The sequence below is a fragment of the Dendrobates tinctorius genome, unplaced genomic scaffold (assembly GCF_039654945.1).
Source record: "Dendrobates tinctorius isolate UK_male_01 unplaced genomic scaffold, ASM3965494v1 ptg000063l, whole genome shotgun sequence".
NCBI lineage: Eukaryota > Metazoa > Chordata > Amphibia > Anura > Dendrobatidae > Dendrobates > Dendrobates tinctorius.
In genome coordinates, this window is record NW_027361731.1 from 30,283,727 (window position 1) to 30,298,632 (window position 14,906).

Here is a 14,906-nt window from a genome sequence, read left to right on the forward strand (position 1 = left end):
AAAATGCCACAACAGTCGGGAGGGAGGCTCCGGTGCACTTAGAAGTGAGGATGACCAGCTCACTGCATTTTGGCACTGCTATGGGGGCAATGTTAAGGAATCCTGTTATTTAGTGATACTGTTATGGGAAACTGTTAGGGGATCCTGTCACTTAGTGATACTGTGTATGGGGGCAATGTTAAGGGATCTTGTCACTTAGTGAAACTGATATGGGGGCACTGTTAGCAATATCACTAAGTGACAGTATCTGCTATGTTGGCAATGTTAGTCGATCCTGTCACTTAGTGATACTACTGTGGGGGCAGTGTTAGAGGATCCATGTCACTTTGTGGCACTGCTATTGGGGCAATGTTAGGGGATCCTGTCACTTTGTGGTACTGCTATGGAGGCAATGTTATGGGGTTCCTGTAACTTTGTGGTACTGCTATGGAGACAATGTTAGGGGATCCCGTCACTTTGTGGTACTGCTGTGTGGGCAATGTTAGGGGTTCCCGTCACTTTGTGGTACTGCTATGGGGCAATGTTAGGGGAGCCTGTCACTTTGCCCCCATAGCAGTACCACAAAGTGACGGAATCCCCTAACATTGCCCCCATAGCAGTAAAACAAAGTGACAGGCTCCCCTAATATTGCCCCCATAGCGTACCACAATGTGACGGAATCCCCTAACATTGCCCCCATAGCAGTACCACAATGTTAGGGGATTCCGTCACATTGTGGTACTGCTATGGGGGCAATGTTAGGGGAGCCTGTCACTTTGTTTTACTGCTATGGGGGCAATGTTAGGGGATCCGGTCACTTTGTGGTACTGCTATGGGGGCAATGTTAAGGGATCCTGTCACTTTGTGGTACTGCTATAGGGGCACTGTTATGAAGAACCTGCAAATTAGTGGCAGTGAAACAGATAAGCATGAGAGCTGTGACTGCAGGTCTTGGGAACCATGTTCACCATCTGTTGGTCTTTGATGATGACCATCACCTTTTCTTTGTCTGGAGTGAGGGATGGACCCTGAAAAGCAGTTTTCCTGACCTCCTTTGTTAAAGGTGCCATAAAATAAGAGTTCTAGCGGTTCCCCGGGTCCAGACTCAGCAGTATGCTCTTTAGCCGTCCATGCCGTCCGCCCCCACCGCCCAGCATAGCTGCCTCTCTCCAGTCTGTGCCTGCCATCATGGAGGCTGTTGATGTAGATTTATGGGGCCCGTGAGGACACGTGCCAGGGGAGCCCCATGTTATCTTTACGTAACCATTGGTTAAAGTCCATGTCTGCATGTTGAGGTTGCCCCAGCTCCGCAGTGATGGGCTCCGGCCTGTCTTCCATTAGGGCCCGATGGCGCAGAGTCGCCGGCAGCGCTGTTGTAGGAAGAGTTAAAGTTCTCATTGTTTGTAAAGCTGCCGGCGGCGGACAGGAAGCGTGCTCGGCCCAGATAAGGCGTGGGTCTCATCAGCCTGGACCACAATACATCACAGATCTTATGGAGCTAGATCTCAGGCCGACACATCGCAGGGCCCGGGGGGGCCGGGGCCACTCTGTAAACAGACAGTATTCCACACCCTCCCCTGGAAAATGGAAACACTAATAATAATCACAGTAATGGACCCAGGGGAGACGTGTATACTAACGCAACCGCACCACAGCTAACCCAACCCAGGGCCAAAACACAGCCCCCCTCTCACTGGATCAGGCTGTAGAAACAGAATACAGTCTACTACTCCCTGTTATCAGCCGAGCATTACTGCATATGGGGTAGTCAGCAGAGACTGGACGTTTCCCCTCAGTGATCTCATGTGTACGGCGGCTTCACTGGGTAAACCTCAACTGGTGCTCAAAAATGGATCCAATCCCCTCCCCCATACCCGAAGTTACTCGCCCTTGTCTGAGAGCCAAACTCACAGTGTGCCTTCCATACAGTGCCATCCAGAGTGTCCCCTCCATACAGTGCCATGAACAGTGTGCCCTCCATACAGTGCCATCCACAATGTCCCCTCCATACAGTGCCATGGACAGTGTGCCCTCCATACAGTGCCATCCACAATGTCCCCTCCATACAGTGCCATGGACAGTGTGCCCTCCATACAGTGCCATCCACAATGTCCCCTCCATACAGTGCCATGGACAGTGTGCCCTCCATACAGTGCCATCCACAATGTCCCCTCCATACAGTGCCATGGACAGTGTGCCCTCCATACCGTGCCATCCACAATGTCCCCTCCATACAGTGCCATGGACAGTGTGCCCTCCATACAGTGCCATCCACAATGTCCCCTCCATACAGTGCCATGGACAGTGTGCCCTCCATACAGTGCCATCCACAATGTCCCCTCCATACAGTGCCATGGACAGTGTGCCCTCCATACAGTGCCATCCACAATGTCCCCTCCATACAGTGCCATGGACAGTGTGCCCTCCATACAGTGCCATCCACAATGTCCCCTCCATACAGTGCCATGGACAGTGTGCCCTCCATACAGTGCCATCCACAATGTCCCCTCCATACAGTGCCATGGACAGTGTGCCCTCCATACAGTGCCATCCACAATGTCCCCTCCATACAGTGCCATGGACAGTGTGCCCTCCATACAGTGCCATCCACAATGTCCCCTCCATACAGTGCCACGGACAGTGTGCCTTCCATACAGTGCCATCCACAGTGTCCCCTCCATACAGTGCCATGAACAGTGTGCCCTCCATACAGTGCCATCCAGAGTGTCCCCTCCATACAGTGCCATGAACAGTGTGCCCTCCATACAGTGCCATCCACAATGTCCCCTCCATACAGTGCCATGGACAGTGTGCCCTCCATACAGTGCCATCCACAATGTCCCCTCCATACAGTGCCATGGACAGTGTGCCCTCCATACAGTGCCATCCACAATGTCCCCTCCATACAGTGCCATGGACAGTGTGCCCTCCATACAGTGCCATCCACAATGTCCCCTCCATACAGTGCCATGGACAGTGTGCCCTCCATACAGTGCCATCCACAATGTCCCCTCCATACAGTGCCATGGACAGTGTGCCCTCCATACAGTGCCATCCACAATGTCCCCTCCATACAGTGCCATGGACAGTGTGCCCTCCATACAGTGCCATCCACAATGTCCCCTCCATACAGTGCCATGGACAGTGTGCCCTCCATACAGTGCCATCCACAATGTCCCCTCCATACAGTGCCATGGACAGTGTGCCCTCCATACAGTGCCATCCACAATGTCCCCTCCATACAGTGCCATGGACAGTGTGCCCTCCATACAGTGCCATCCACAATGTCCCCTCCATACAGTGCCATGGACAGTGTGCCCTCCATACAGTGCCATCCACAATGTCCCCTCCATACAGTGCCATGGACAGTGTGCCCTCCATACAGTGCCATCCACAATGTCCCCTCCATACAGTGCCATGGACAGTGTGCCCTCCATACAGTGCCATCCACAATGTCCCCTCCATACAGTGCCATGGACAGTGTGCCCTCCATACAGTGCCATCCACAATGTCCCCTCCATACAGTGCCATGGACAGTGTGCCTTCCATACAGTGCCATCCACAATGTCCCCTCCATACAGTGCCATGGACAGTGTGCCCTCCATACAGTGCCATCCACAATGTCCCCTCCATACAGTGCCATGGACAGTGTGCCCTCCATACAGTGCCATCCACAATGTCCCCTCCATACAGTGCCATGGACAGTGTGCCTTCCATACAGTGCCATCCACAATGTCCCCTCCATACAGTGCCATGGACAGTGTGCCCTCCATACAGTGCCATCCACAATGTCCCCTCCATACAGTGCCATGGACAGTGTGCCCTCCATACAGTGCCATCCACAATGTCCCCTCCATACAGTGCCATGGACAGTGTGCCCTCCATACAGTGCCATCCACAATGTCCCCTCCATACAGTGCCATGGACAGTGTGCCTTCCATACAGTGCCATCCACAATGTCCCCTCCATACAGTGCCATGGACAGTGTGCCCTCCATACAGTGCCATCCACAATGTCCCCTCCATACAGTGCCATGGACAGTGTGCCCTCCATACAGTGCCATCCACAATGTCCCCTCCATACAGTGCCATGGACAGTGTGCCCTCCATACAGTGCCATCCACAATGTCCCCTCCATACAGTGCCATGGACAGTGTGCCCTCCATACAGTGCCATCCACAATGTCCCCTCCATACAGTGCCATGGACAGTGTGCCCTCCATACAGTGCCATCCACAATGTCCCCTCCATACAGTGCCATGGACAGTGTGCCCTCCATACAGTGCCATCCACAATGTCCCCTCCATACAGTGCCATGGACAGTGTGCCCTCCATACAGTGCCATCCACAATGTCCCCTCCATACAGTGCCATGGACAGTGTGCCTTCCATACAGTGCCATCCACAATGTCCCCTCCATACAGTGCCATGACAGTGTGCCCTCCATACAGTGCCATCCACAATGTCCCCTCCATACAGTGCCATAGACAGTGTGCCCTCCATACAGTGCCATCCACAATGTCCCCTCCATACAGTGCCATGGACAGTGTGGCCTCCATACAGTGCCATGGACAGTGTGCCCTCCATACAGTGCCATCCACAATGTCCCCTCCATACAGTGCCATGGACAGTGTGGCCTCCATACAGTGCCATCCACAGCTTGCCATCCATATAGTGGCATTCATAGCATCCCCTCCATACAGTGCCATCGACAGTGTGCCCTCCATACAGTGCCATCCACAGTGTGCCCTCCATACAGTGCTATCCACAGTGTCCCCTCCATAAAGTGCCATGGACAGAGTGCCCTCCATACAGTGCTGTCCACAGCTTGCCGTCCATATAGTGCCATTCATAGCGTCCCCTCCATACAGTGCCATCCATAGTGTGTCCTCCATACAGTGCTATCCACAGTGTCACCTCCATACAGTGCCATCGACAGTGTGCTCTCTATTCAGTGCTATCCATGGTGTGTCCTCCATACAGTGCCATCCACACTGTCCCTTCCATATAGTTTTAGGCGCTCCCTCAAAACACATTTGTCCAGAGCGGCCTATCGCGTTCACTAATCAAAGTCATTGTATGTGTAAGTGTGCGTGTGTAGCCCATTCACTATCTCCATCCATCGTTCAGTCCCTCAAGAGGGCTGGACCTTCATTGTAAATACACCATTGTAAATACACACCTGTACTTTGTATCTCCCCCACCTCATTTGCTTTAATTATTGTATTGTTAACGTTGTTACTTATGACTTGTGTTTTGAAACTGTTAAACTGTAAACCGCTGCGGAATATGTTGGCGCTATATAAATAAAGATTATTATTATTATACAGTGCCATCCACAGTGTGCCCTCCATACAGTGCTATCCACAGTGTGCCCTCCATACACTGCCATCCATACAGTGCCATCCACACTGTGCCCTCCATGCCATCTATAGTGTGCCCTCCATACAGTGCCATCCACAGTGTGCCCTCCATACACTGCCATCCATAGTGTTCCCTTCATACAGTGCATTTGACAGTGTCCCCTCCATACCATTCAGTGAGTGCCCTCCATACAGTGCCATCCACAATGTCCCCTCCATACAGTGCCATGGACAGTGTGCCTTCCATACAGTGCCATCCACAATGTCCCCTCCATACAGTGCCATGACAGTGTGCCCTCCATACAGTGCCATCCACAATGTCCCCTCCATACAGTGCCATAGACAGTGTGCCCTCCATACAGTGCCATCCACAATGTCCCCTCCATACAGTGCCATGGACAGTGTGGCCTCCATACAGTGCCATGGACAGTGTGCCCTCCATACAGTGCCATCCACAATGTCCCCTCCATACAGTGCCATGGACAGTGTGGCCTCCATACAGTGCCATCCACAGCTTGCCATCCATATAGTGGCATTCACAGTGTGCCCTCCATACAGTGCTATCCACAGTGTCCCCTCCATAAAGTGCCATGGACAGAGTGCCCTCCATATAGTGCTGTCCACAGCTTGCCGTCCATATAGTGCCATTCATAGCGTCCCCTCCATACAGTGCCATCCATAGTGTGTCCTCCATACAGTGCTATCCACAGTGTCACCTCCATACAGTGCCATCGACAGTGTGCTCTCTATTCAGTGCTATCCATGGTGTGTCCTCCATACAGTGCCATCCACACTGTCCCTTCCATATAGTTTTAGGCGCTCCCTCAAAACACATTTGTCCAGAGCGGCCTATCGCGTTCACTAATCAAAGTCATTGTATGTGTAAGTGTGCGTGTGTAGCCCATTCACTATCTCCATCCATCGTTCACTCCCTCAAGAGGGCTGGACCTTCATTGTAAATACACCATTGTAAATACACACCTGTACTTTGTATCTCCCCCACCTCATTTGCTTTAATTATTGTATTGTTAACGTTGTTACTTATGACTTGTGTTTTGAAACTGTTAAACTGTAAACCGCTGCGGAATATGTTGGCGCTATATAAATAAAGATTATTATTATTATACAGTGCCATCCACAGTGTGCCCTCCATACAGTGCTATCCACAGTGTGCCCTCCATACACTGCCATCCATACAGTGCCATCCACACTGTGCCCTCCATGCCATCTATAGTGTGCCCTCCATACAGTGCCATCCACAGTGTGCCCTCCATACACTGCCATCCATAGTGTTCCCTTCATACAGTGCATTTGACAGTGTCCCCTCCATACCATTCAGTGAGTGCCCTCCTTACAGTGCCATCTGTTGTGCCCTCCATACAGTGGTAGTGTCCCCTCCATACAGTGCCATCCACAGTGTCCTCTCCATACAGTGCCAGCCATAGTGTCCCATCCATACAGTGCCATCTGTAGTGCGCTCTATACAGTGCCATCTGTAGTTTCCTCCATACAGTGCTATCTGTAGTGTGCACCACATACAGTGCCATCCAGTTTCCCTTCCATACAGTGCCACCTGTAGTGTGCCCTCCATACAGTACCATTGGTAGTGTGCCCTCCATACAGTGCCATTCAGTGTGCCCTCCATACAGTTCCATCCACAGAGTGCCCTCCATACAGTGCCATTGGTAGTGTGCCCTTCATACAGTGCCATTTAGTGTGCCCTCCATACAGTTCCATCCACAGAGTGCCCCCATATAGTGCCATCTGTAGTACACTCCACAAAGGGCTATCTACAGTGTCCCCTCCATACAGTGCCATCTGTAGTGCTTTCCATACAGTGCCATCCACAGAGTACCCTCCATACAGTGCCATCCACAGAGTGCCCTCCATACAGTGCCATCTGTAATGCACTCCACAGAGGTCCATCTACTGTGTGGCCTCCATACAATGCCATTCATAGTGCATTCCATAAAGGGCCATCTACAGTGTGGCCTCCATACAGTGCCATTCGTAGTGTACTCCATACAGTATCATCCATAGTGTGCCCTCCATACCGTGATGCCATCCACTCTTTCGCTTACTGGCTGGGATAAGAGCAGCTGCAACTTCGGGGCTTCCAGGGCTGATTACCCCACCAGTGATGATGGCCTGAAGGACAATTGTGAACTATAAAAGAGGGATCTGTGTATGTTCCCAGAGACATTCTAAAGGATTCCAGCTTAATGGACCATGGCCCTGGCTGGAGGAACACAGATTTGTTCCACTGACCATCACTGAAGCCACAAAGACGTTTGGAGAAGCCAAGTTGGAACAGTCAGGTCACCTGGCCCCATGGAGACATACGGTTAAGCCAGGTTGTGACCCTCTGGTCACCTGACCCCATGGAAACATTTGGAGAAGCCAGGTTGTGATCCTCCGATAACTGACCTCATGGAGACATTCAGAGAAGCCAGGTTGTGACCCTCTAGTCACCTGTCCCCATGGATACGTTTGGAGAAGCCAGGATTTGACCCACCGGTCACCTGGCCCCCATGGAGCCATTCAGAGAAGTCAGGTTGGGACAATCAGTTCACCTGGTCCCATGGAGACATTTGAATAAGCCAGGTTGGGACTCTCCGGTCACGTGGCCCCATGGAGATGTTCACAGAAGCCAGGATGTGACCCAATGGTCACCTGGCCCCACCCATGGAGACGTTCAGAGAACCCAAGTTGGGACAATCAGATCACCTGGCCCCAATGGAGACATTCGGAGGTGTAGTAGATGGCGAGATATAGTGCCTGAAATTTAGAACATCGTTACCCTTTTTTCTCGTCACTGTATATATATGTACTGAGGGTATGGTGTTACATGTAAGAGGTGGCGTAGTGACATTAATATGTAAATAGCAAAAGTATTCACACCTGTGTCTTTTTTTTTTTTTTGCAGATTCTGCTGAAAACAATATTAATGTAAGTACAACCTGTACCAAAAATAGGAGCAAGGGGCAGAGAGAAAAGGGGGCAGATAGGAACAAACAGCAGTCATGCTGGGATAAATAAGGCAAAGATTTCTTTCACGTTGGATTCCACAATGGAGCGGCGGGTCTGGATTATCGATTTACATGAAGGCAGGAAGGGGCCGGACGGACAATGTGACATTAGTCATTCTTGGCCAAGACACCTTATCATTGTTAAGATATTTCCTCCGATGTTTTCAAAGGCCGCTGCGTCCTTAACAAGCCCAGAAAGTGACCCATTGAAATGGCAGGAAGGAAATCCCTCCCTTCCTTAATGGCCACAGCTGAATGCCTCGAAGACGCCATGTTTTTTGCTTCTTTACTGTTTACATAAATGAAGTCTGGGCTGATCGTCTTCTGCTTGTCGGCTGCTCTGGGTAATAATGGCATAGACTGTGCCCAAAGAGCAGAGATCATGAGACTCAAGGGCAGATGTATCCTAAAGACCACTGCTAGAGAGGCCCCAAGAACAAAGTCTCTGTACAAGCAAACAATGTGAAAACTCAGCCCCAAAGGCCTCATCTGATCCAGTGGAAATGAGATCTAAAAGCACAGAAGGATAATGCTCTCCAGATCGGACCACCTGTCAGCTGCTGGAGAACATCCTCAAGTGTGGGAACAGCAGTCCCCAAGGTTCCCCCGAGACCGATGGCCTCCACAGAAGCCGGCCATAGGGTTCTCATCAGCTTATACTCCTCACCTCCTACTCTACACACATGCACATGCTCAACCAGGGGAAAAAGACAAAAACCTCTGACAACAACCCCTCACCAAACTCCACTTCCATCTACAGTCCCCCAAATACCAGACCCATAAGTCCTCCAACAGACTCCTATGTCCTCTCCAGACACTTCTGTTCCATCCAGGTCCCATGACCTCTCCATATATTTCTGCTCTCCTCCAAGACCCCTTATAGCCTCTTCTTGACTCCTCTGTCCTCCAACTCCAGACTCTTCTATCCCCTTCCTCCTAACTCTTCTATCCTCCTCGAAACTCCTCTTTACCTTCCATACACCTCTTTCTGCCTCCACGCTCTTTTGCTGCCTCCTCTAGATTTGTTTTTTTACTTCTCCAGACTCCTTGTCATCCCATCAGATCCCTTAACCCCTACTTCTGTCTTCCTATGTTCTGCTTAAGACTCCTCTGTCCCCTTCAAACAGATTCCTCTGTACCCCTTCTGACATCACTGTTCATTTCTAACACCTCTGTCCCTTCCAGAAACCCATGTTGCCTCTTTTGTGCCATCCTTTAATCCCTGCTATACTGATCAAGACCTAATATACCCTCCTCTTGACTCCCTGGTTGATCATACAGACTACTTTATTGATCCTCCTAACTCCCCTGTTCCTTCCAAACACCTTGAATTCCAGATAGCCATAATCCCTCTTCTAGCATCCCTTTACCTCCACCAGACTCTTCTGTCCTTCTCCACACTTCTCTTTCCTCCTCCAACTCCTGTGTACCTTTCAGACTTCCGTCTTCTATCCTGCAGATTCATCTATCTCCTTCTTCCAAAACTCTATGTCTTAGACAAGACTCTTCTATTTGTCTATCCACTTCAAGACCCATTTATTCTTTTCCTCCAGACACTTATCCCCTTACTCCGGTCTCCACTATCCCCTTACTCCGGTCTCCACTATCCCCTTACTCCGGTCTCCACTATCCCCTTACTCCGGTCACCACTATTCCCTTATCCCCTTACGCCAGTCTCCACTATCCCCTTACCCCAGTCTCCACTATTCCTTTACTCCGATCTCCACTATCCCCTTATCTCCCAGTGTCCCCTATCACCTTACATCAGTCTCCACTATCCCCTTACCCCAGTCTCCACTATCCCCTTACCCCAGTCTCCACTATCCCCTTACCCCAGTCTCCACTATCCCCTTACCCCAGTCTCCACTATCCCCTTACCCCAGTCTCCACTATCCCCTTACCCCAGTCTCCACTATCCCCTTACTCCAGTCTCCACTATCCCCTTACCCCAGTCTCCACTATCCCCTTACCCCAGTCTCCACTATCCCCTTACCCCAGTCTCCACTATCCCCTTACCCCAGTCTCCACTATCCCCTTACCCCAGTCTCCACTATCCCCTTACCCCAGTCTCCACTATCCCCTTACCCCAGTCTCCACTATCCCCTTACCCCAGTCTCCACTATCCCCTTACCCCAGTCTCCACTATCCCCCTACCCCAGTCTCCACTATCCCCTTACTCCAGTCTCCACTATCCCCTTACCCCAGTCTCCACTATCCCCTTACCCCAGTCTCCACTATCCCCCTACCCCAGTCTCCACTATCCCCTTACCCCAGTCTCCACTATCCCCTTACCCCAGTCTCCACTATCCCCTTACCCCAGTCTCCACTATCCCCCTACCCCAGTCTCCACTATCCCCCTACCCCAGTCTCCACTATCCCCCTACCCCAGTCTCCACTATCCCCTTACCCCAGTCTCCACTATCCCCTTACCCCAGTCTCCACTATCCCCCTACCCCAGTCTCCACTATCCCCTTACCCCAGTCTCCACTATCCCCTTACACCCCAGTCTCCACTATCCCCTTACCCCAGTCTCCACTATCCCCTTACCCCAGTCTCCACTATTCCTTTACTCCGATCTCCACTATTCCCTTACCCCAGTCTCCACTATTCCTTTAATCCGATCTCCACTATTCCCTTATCCCAGTGTCCCCAATCCCATTACTCTGGTCTCCACTATCCCCTTACCCCAGTCTCCACTATCCCCCTACCCAAGTCTCCACTATCCCCTTACCCCAGTCTCCACTATTCCTTTACTCCGATCTCCACTATTCCCTTACCCCAGTCTCCACTATCCCCTTAATCCGATCTCCACTATTCCCTTATCCCAGTGTCCCCTATCCCATTACTCTGGTCTCCACTATCCCCTTACTCTGGTCTCCACTATCCCCTTACGCTGGTCTCCACTATCCCCTTACCCCGGTCTTCCCTATACCCTACTCCAGGCTCCTTGGAGCCCTTTACCCTCCTCTCCACTCCTGTGTACCTTTCAGACTTCCCTTTTCTCTCCTCCAGATTTATCTATCTCCTTCTTCCAAAACTCTATGTCTTAGACAAGACTCTTCTATTTGTCTATCCACTTCAAGACTCATTTATTCTTTTCCTCCAGACACTTATCCCCTTAAGCCTCTTTCACACTTCAGTTTTTTGCATCAGTCAAAATCCGCCAAAAGGACGGATGGAGGATCCGTTTTAGTACTGATGACAACGGATGCCACCTGTGCGTTTTTTTGACGGATCAGACAAATGAAGAATTTTAAAGGAATCGCAGCCTGGAAGGAGAAAGAAAGAGAGAAAAAAAAAAAAAATGGATCCTCAAAAGAAAATTGCGGATCCGTTTTTTTGCAAAACCTGGCGGATTGTGACTGATTGTAAAAAACTGAAGTGTGAAAGAGGCCTTACTCCGGTCTCCACTATCCCCTTACTCCAGTCTCCACTATCCCCTTACTCCAGTCTCCACTATCCCCTTACTCCAGTCTCTACTATCCCCTTACTCCAGTCTCCACTATCCCCTTACTCCAGTCTCCACTATCCCCTTACTCCAGTCTCCACTATCCCCTTACTCCAGTCTCCACTATCCCCTTACTCCAGTCTCCACTATCCCCTTACTCCAGTCTCCACTATCCCCTTACTCCAGTCTCTACTATCCCCTTACTCCAGTCTCCACTATCCCCTTACTCCAGTCTCCACTATCCCCTTACTCCTATCTCCACTATCCCCTTACTCCAGTCTCCACTATCCCCTTACTCCAGTCTCCACTATCCCCTTACTCCTATCTCCACTATCCCCTTAGTCTGGTCTCCACTGTCCCCTTACTCCAGTCTTCCCTATACCCTCCTCCAGGCTCCTTGGAGCCCTTAACCCTTGTCCAGGCTCCTTGGAGCCCTTTACCCTCCTCCAGACTCTTGTGTTCTCTTCCCCCATCAATCTCCTCTGCTTCCCTTCAGACACTTCTCTCCTCCAGACTTCTCTGACCCATCTCTCAGACCCCCCCTTCTCCTAAGGACAGGCAGATTAGGCATGCTGAAATCTAATATGCCCGATCCCTCATTCTCCTCCACATCTGTCATCGGGCTAGAGTTTACACCTAGGCCTACAGGACACCATGGAGCAAACTAGAATGTTGGGGGGTCTCAAACGTTATCAAACAATTAACCTTTTCATTCTCCGCAGAGAACGGAGGAAGCCCCTGAAGCCAACAACTATGCTTAAGATGAACGTGATGACGACCAAGGCCGGAGGACGCAGCAGCCATCAAGGCACCATGCCATTTATGAGAACAGCAGTGAAGGGTTTGTTGGCCATCCCAGACACCCGAGAAAACACAAACAGGACACCAGGGGACACCATGAGTCACCTTCGCACCATTGAGGACTTGCGCTCCTCATGGGTGGTCTCACACTTCTGGAAACTCCAGTTACCATAAAGTGCTCGGATTTTCTGGCCTTCAGGACAATAGGGACCAAACGCTGACGAGGTTCCCGAGACTAGACATAATGGCTGCCCCCATCTGTAGCAGGACGTGTAGAACAGCTTCATGGCAAGAAGACATTGTAACCCAAGACATGAGAACTTTCCATGTCACTGCTAAGAGCCCCAGGGGCCACATCCTCCCTAATCTATGAGCCCTGATACTGCCTGTCCACCATCCATTCGCCCCATGTAGGAGCCGCCTGCCTTCTGGGGCCCCATATTTGGAGAAGGAGCCATATTTTTACTTTTCTGTGGGGCCCTTCCTCAGTACAGTACCCCACAAGTTAGAGCACCCCCTCTCTGCTGTTTTGTGAGACACTGGAATCTTTTGCTTCATTGTATCGTCCGCATGTTGTAAATAAAGATTTTATATTGGAGAAACCGAAAAATCGTCATTTTTGGACAACGGGAGTAGTGATACAGTGTGTGGTAGAAGATTTGGTAACTCCTCTTGGGCGGAGACTCTGGAGATCTATACTCCGCCCATAGATCTTAACCACTCATTTACATATGAAGAAAAACATGGATTTCTCTGGAATAAGACATCGGATTGCAGATATGAAGGTGTCATGTTACTCAGCTTCCTAAGACGGCTCAGGAGAGACCATCAATGACACATTCCCTTTAAGGTGAGTTATACAGTGGCAGGAGCAGGCTCTCCTTGCAGCAGCACAGAGTATTAAAGTGAGGCCCTGGCGACTGGGTTCGATCCTGAATGAGACCTTTGTGATTTCTGGATTTATAAACTTATCATTTATTGTGTGTCCAGCCGCCGTCCACATATAGATGTCTGGAAATCCTCTGACGACAGCTTGTCCGTGTCATGTCTGGGCGCGTCTGTGCAAAGGAAAGAGAATAGCTGAATGCTGGAAGGGAACAACAGCGCCCCCCACCACCGCTGGTGACACCAGGATGTCAGTTCTTAGAATATGTTCACAAGATGCAATCGTCATGTTTTTGTTGCAATCAAGCAATACCTTTTCCGTAGAAAATCCTTTCCTTTGAGATCGGAATTTGAATGGATATACAAATGAGGTTGAAGTGCTTTTGGGGGGTGGAAGCTCTTCCCAGTCTTCTGTCATTCTTATTTCCGCCCTGCGCCGCTTCATCCTGCCTGAGAGTCTCTGTGCCATGTGACTGCAGGTAAAGAAGCTGTCAGTCGTGCAGGAGGAGGCGGGGAATAGAGCTGGAGTGACAGTGGCTTCGGATCTACCATAGCTCTTCAGCCTCATTTGCATAGTATTTTCAAGAAGACAGCCTGTACTGCTGCTAGTTCAGGAGTCACCCGCTCAGGCGCCCACTGCGGTGTTACCCAGGTAAGGGATTTGACCCATAGCTATGCCTCTGGTCAGGAGAGTAACTTCCACCCCACACCCCAGACTGTTCTTTTCTGCAGACTGCCGTGCACTTCCTTTCTAGTGAGCATGCATCAACATGTGCAGAAGTGATCATAGGGAGTGCAGCAGACTGTGCAGTCCAGAGAGGCAGGTGACTGTATAGCAGATAAAACAAGTCTGTGACGCCTAAAAAGGCAGACATGCTTAATCTGCTGTACAATGGACTGCCTCACCAGGATACAAATATGCTATATGGTAGCCTGTCTCTCCTTGCTGAACAGACTTGTTAAATCTGTCATATAGTCGTCTGTCGCTCCAGGTAGCATAGACTTGTCACTTCATTACAGCACCTTAAATTTTAGCTTCCGTTAGACTGTCACCGAGAATAAGAGAACAAGAGCATGACAAGTGGGAGGAGCTGAGGAACGGTGACAGGACTGTGAAGTCATCATAGACGTCATTACCCAAAGCCGCTTTCTCACAGCGCTGTCGGCAGGAATACACCGTCATCTGCACCGTCAGGGTCAGAAGCAAGAGGTTAATGAAGGCCAGGAGCCGTATACCGAGGTGGAGCCAGGGGGAGGTGGGTCCTGCAGAGAGAAGATCAGCGGTAACACAAACCCAGAAACGTGTACGACCCCGTCCGCCACAGGACGGGGGGCCGCCACAGGTACAGGCTTCTCTATGTGATTTGTAAGCACCACCCCAGAAACCAGGACCCCCGATCCTCA

General features: G+C 50.7%; 2 protein-coding genes across 5 annotated transcripts in view; one reads left to right on the forward strand and one right to left on the reverse strand.

The window, feature by feature from the left end:
* Positions 1-13,227, forward strand: part of PECAM1 (platelet and endothelial cell adhesion molecule 1) — a 53,691-nt gene extending 40,464 nt beyond the window's left edge. For all 4 annotated transcript variants that reach the window (XM_073579777.1, XM_073579776.1, XM_073579778.1 and 1 more), the window contains 2 exons: positions 8,266-8,288; positions 12,539-13,227. Coding sequence is in view for 3 of the 4 variants with exons in the window: in XM_073579776.1 (XP_073435877.1) it covers positions 8,266-8,288; positions 12,539-12,577 (62 nt within the window). In the remaining variant the exon portion in view is untranslated. The remainder of the gene's footprint in view (positions 1-8,265; positions 8,289-12,538) is intronic.
* A 113-nt stretch (positions 13,228-13,340) lies between these two features.
* The window catches only part of LOC141094072 (allergin-1-like), a 92,114-nt gene continuing 90,548 nt past the window's right edge, over positions 13,341-14,906 (reverse strand). The window contains exons 6-7 of the mRNA XM_073579786.1: positions 14,640-14,765; positions 13,341-13,675 (exon numbers count right to left, since the gene is read on the reverse strand). Coding sequence (XP_073435887.1) covers positions 13,593-13,675; positions 14,640-14,765 — 209 coding nt within the window. The 3' untranslated portion in view covers positions 13,341-13,592. The remainder of the gene's footprint in view (positions 13,676-14,639; positions 14,766-14,906) is intronic.